General features: G+C 53.7%; 1 protein-coding gene across 1 annotated transcript; it reads right to left on the bottom strand.

The window, feature by feature from the left end:
* Nucleotides 1-312: 312 nt before the first annotated feature.
* Nucleotides 313-3359, bottom strand: LOC130266040 (uncharacterized). Its single transcript, XM_056515367.1, has 4 exons — nucleotides 3139-3359; nucleotides 2650-2809; nucleotides 1261-1384; nucleotides 313-830 (listed from the first exon to the last, which is right to left on the bottom strand). The coding sequence occupies exons 1-4, from the start codon at nucleotides 3357-3359 to the stop codon at nucleotides 643-645; spliced, it is 693 nt and encodes a 230-aa protein (XP_056371342.1). The 3' UTR covers nucleotides 313-642.
* Nucleotides 3360-3651: the final 292 nt, after the last annotated feature.

Genomic DNA, 3651 nt, shown 5'->3' with positions numbered 1-3651 from the left:
AGCTGGAAGGAACTGGAGCAGCCATCAAGTGCAGCATCTCAGAGCCAGAGCTGGAAGAAAGAACAGTCAGAGCTGGAGGTTCAGCAAGCTGGACTGGGAAACACCTGCAAGTGAAACAAGCAGAAGGAACAGAAATCACCTGGGCCCTCAGATATCCTGAGCAGTAAGTGAGCAAGGGGTGCAGGAGCAGGAGCTGTGAGAACCAGGAACAGCTCTCGTGCAGGGGCTCCATGGGCTGGAGCTGTTACAGGCACAGGTGTCCCTGAGGGAGAGCTGAGCTCACCTGCAGCTGCAGCAGGAACGTCTCGAGGCTGGATCCGGACTGAGTGCACCCTGGACTCTGAGCCAGGCGCAGGCGTGGGTGTCCCTAACCAGGAGCTCTGGGCAGCGGGGAGCCCAGCCTCTTCCACTGGGGACTGAAGCCATGCCAAGTGCCACTCTCGGCGTGGAGGCGTCTCCCAGTCCCATCCCTGAGAGCAGAAGGAGGCAGGGGCTCTCCTGGGGACGTGGTGCAGCAGCATCTCCTCTGTCTCGGCACAAAGGGGGTCAGTCAGCACCCCCAGGGTGCACAGCACAGCCCCACATAACCCACAGGAGATGCCTGTCTTGGTGCCACGCTGGGCCCGTGCTCCTCACCTGGGCTCATCCTCCCGTGTCAGTGTGCCAGGGCTGCTCCTGTTGGGGCCGTGTCCCAGCCCGAGCCCTTCGGCCAGTCCCCTGTGCTGCTTCCTGCATGGAGACAGTCCCTGGGGAGGAAGATGCTGCAGCTTTGCCTCTTGGAAGATGCAGCTCTTGCCCCAGCAGGAGCTGCCAACCCTCAGCACAGATCTCTGCAGGCAGCAAAAGGCAGTGGTGAAAGCAGGCACTGCTCTTAAGGACTGCAGCCGACCCCGTGGGCCATCACGTGCCCCTTTTCTCTGCAGTGCTGCAGGGGCTGGGTCACAGCCCGAGACCTGCCCCAACGGCTGCAGCTTTCCGGGCAAACGAGAGCCCCGGCGCCTCTCGGAAGCTTCTCCTGGGCAGGCTGGGCCCAGGGCTGGTCGAGAGGCTTTGCCTCCTGTCCTTCCCCCTGCTGTGGCCGCAGGCCCCACCGTCCCCTTTCCAGCCTGACCCGCACTTTGGTGGCTCTGCATCCCTCCGGTGAGCCCGGGAGAGGGAATGGAGCTGTGCCGGGCCGGGCTGCCCAGGCAGGGCTTCTGGACAACGAGGCACGGCTCGCTTGGAGACAGGGACAGTCAGGAAAGCCCTCCCCAGACTTACCAAATCTCACAGGAATGACAGGGGGCTGCAACTGCCCCATCCTCTGCGGGAGCCCAGTCGGGGGAGGCCCATTCTGGGGGCTGTGCCAGGCAGCCTTCTCTGCAGCTTCCCCACAGCTGAATCTCTGCAAATACATTTGGAAAACAGTTGGGTAGATTCAAAGTCCCAGAGCACTGCCTGGCTCCCTTCTCTACCGTGTCACACTCACCTGCGGGAGAGGCCACAGGCTCGGGCCAGCCTCGAGCTCCCGGGGCAAAAAGGAGAGTCCCAATCCTACAAAATGCCCCAAAAAAAGCCCGACCACAACTAAAAAACTCCCTACCCCTGACCAAATAAAAACAAAAAAAAAAACCCCTTTAAATACAGAAAACTTACACCTATTTTTAATATTTAATTTCTACTCCTTTTCATATTTGATATTATATATATTACATATATTGTTCAATAAATTTACAATGCAATTTACATTATAACATATATACTACACTTTTATAATTTATTATGCACATAATTATGCACATATTACAAAAATTAATTTCTAGTTTATGTATATAAATATATCCTTACATATATTTGTACGTTTATATTTTTTAATATTATTTATTAAAAAAGCTCAGCCACTAACCAAATAGAAACCAAAAAACCCTTTCTTTTTAAATATATATCAAATTTTTTAAATAAATATATATATGTAATTTAAATATATAAATAAATAATATATTTTTTAAAATATATGTATCTCATATTTATATCTGTAATTTATATATTATGTATATGGTACACCATAACATGTATGATACTATTTATATTATATCCTACATATATACTTTTATTTGTTTATATTCTATACTTATATATATATTTACACGTACATACATTTATACATAGTTTTAGTTTTAGATATATTTTTAGTTTTATGTTTGTATATATTGTATATTTGTACATTTATATTTGCTTATATTAATTATATTTATGTTATTTATAAAAATCCTACCTCTAACCAAATAAAACCAATAAAACATTTATTTAAGCTATAGTTAGGTATTTTTCATATTTATATTGTCTCCTACACCCAGCCCTCCCTGTGAATGTTCTGGCACCATTGGGTCCCTCTGGGGGACGGCACCCGGCAACACCCCCGCCATTCTCCACTCACCTGCTCCTTCACGGCAGCGTGGCTCCCTCTCCTCGGGACCTTGGGGTGCCCCAAAGGACATGGGAGCCCCCGAGTCTCCACCCCTTGTCCCCCTCAGCCTTTTTTCCTCACCCCCCAAAGAACGACTGCAGCTGCTCCACGGGGGCAGCCCAGAAGTTCCCCAGCCCCGCAGACACAGGCGACAGGAGGCAGAAGAGAGGACAAAGGTAGAAACCCCCTCCCGCACCTCTCACCTTTCTGGCTGAGAAAGCAGCTGCCTCCTCCTGCTGGCTGCTCCCGGCTGCGGGCAGGGCGATGGCTCGGGCAGCTCTGCAGGCTGTTCTTTCTTCCTCGATGTTATTTGTGTTTTCCTCCGTTTCCCCGGGCGGGAGGGGAGCCGGGAGGGAACACAGACTGGAGACGGGAAGGGTCGTTCCTGAGGCGGAGCCCGGCAGAGAGAGGCGTGCCCGCGGTGCCGCTGGGCGCACGGCCCGTGTCCGCACGCCTGGCAATGCCGCGGAGAACGGCTCGGGGCGCGGGCAGGCAGCCCAAACACGGACCTTGGTCCTTCATTTCCCGCCCTTTCTTGCGGCCATCTTTGTTGTGGCCGCAGCCACTTCCGGTCGGTCGCCATCTTTGTTGTGGCCGAAGACACGTCCGGTCGGCTGCCGTGTTTCTTGTGGTTCCCTTCGGGCCCTCGCCCCTCACAAAGGCATCCTTCTTATCTCCTGCCTGAACCTTACCCGACGCTGGCAGCGGTGGACGCCGACCGACCCCGCGCTCTTGGCACGGTATTCCGCCTCCATTCCCGGCGCTTGGATGCATCGGGGTGCTGCTTTCGGTTCAAAATGGCGGCGCCCGTGCTTGCCACCCTCTTCCGTACAACATGGCGGCGCCCGTACTTGCCACCCTCTTCCGTACAACATGGCGGCGCCCGTGCTTGCCACCCTCTTCCGTACAACATGGCGACGCCCGTGACCGCCACGTGCTTTCGGTTTAATATGGCCGCGCCCTTGCCCGCCACGTGTTTTTAGGTAAATATGGCATCTCCAACGCGGCCGCGTGGTGCTGGACAAGTGTGCCTGCGACTACATAGTCACGTGTTGCCGGACAGTATGTCGGCGGCCATTCTGCCGTGTGATAGGGGACAGTTTTTGCGGCCCCGATTAAAGTGGTCGGGCCGACAGGGTGACCCGATGACATGGAGGGGCGGGCCGACCCTATGACGCGCGGGAGCGTGGCGAGGCGGTGACGCG

Source organism: Oenanthe melanoleuca, unplaced genomic scaffold, assembly GCF_029582105.1.
Source record: "Oenanthe melanoleuca isolate GR-GAL-2019-014 unplaced genomic scaffold, OMel1.0 S001, whole genome shotgun sequence".
Taxonomy (NCBI): domain Eukaryota; kingdom Metazoa; phylum Chordata; class Aves; order Passeriformes; family Muscicapidae; genus Oenanthe; species Oenanthe melanoleuca.
Note: the sequence above shows the minus strand (reverse complement) of the source record. Positions and strands in the feature narration are given on the sequence as shown.

Bases quoted from the DNA above. Each gene is read 5' to 3' on its own strand.
- LOC130266040 (XM_056515367.1), bottom strand. From the start codon at position 3,359: ATGTTGTACGGAAGAGGGTGGCAAGCACGGGCGCCGCCATGTTGTACG. The intron at 1,385-2,649 runs GTGAGAGGTGCG...ATGTATTTGCAG, and splicing joins CTGCTTTCTCAGCCAGAAAG to AGATTCAGCTGTGGGGAAGC. The intron at 831-1,260 runs GTAAGTCTGGGG...TGCTGCCTGCAG, and splicing joins TGTCATTCCTGTGAGATTTG to AGATCTGTGCTGAGGGTTGG.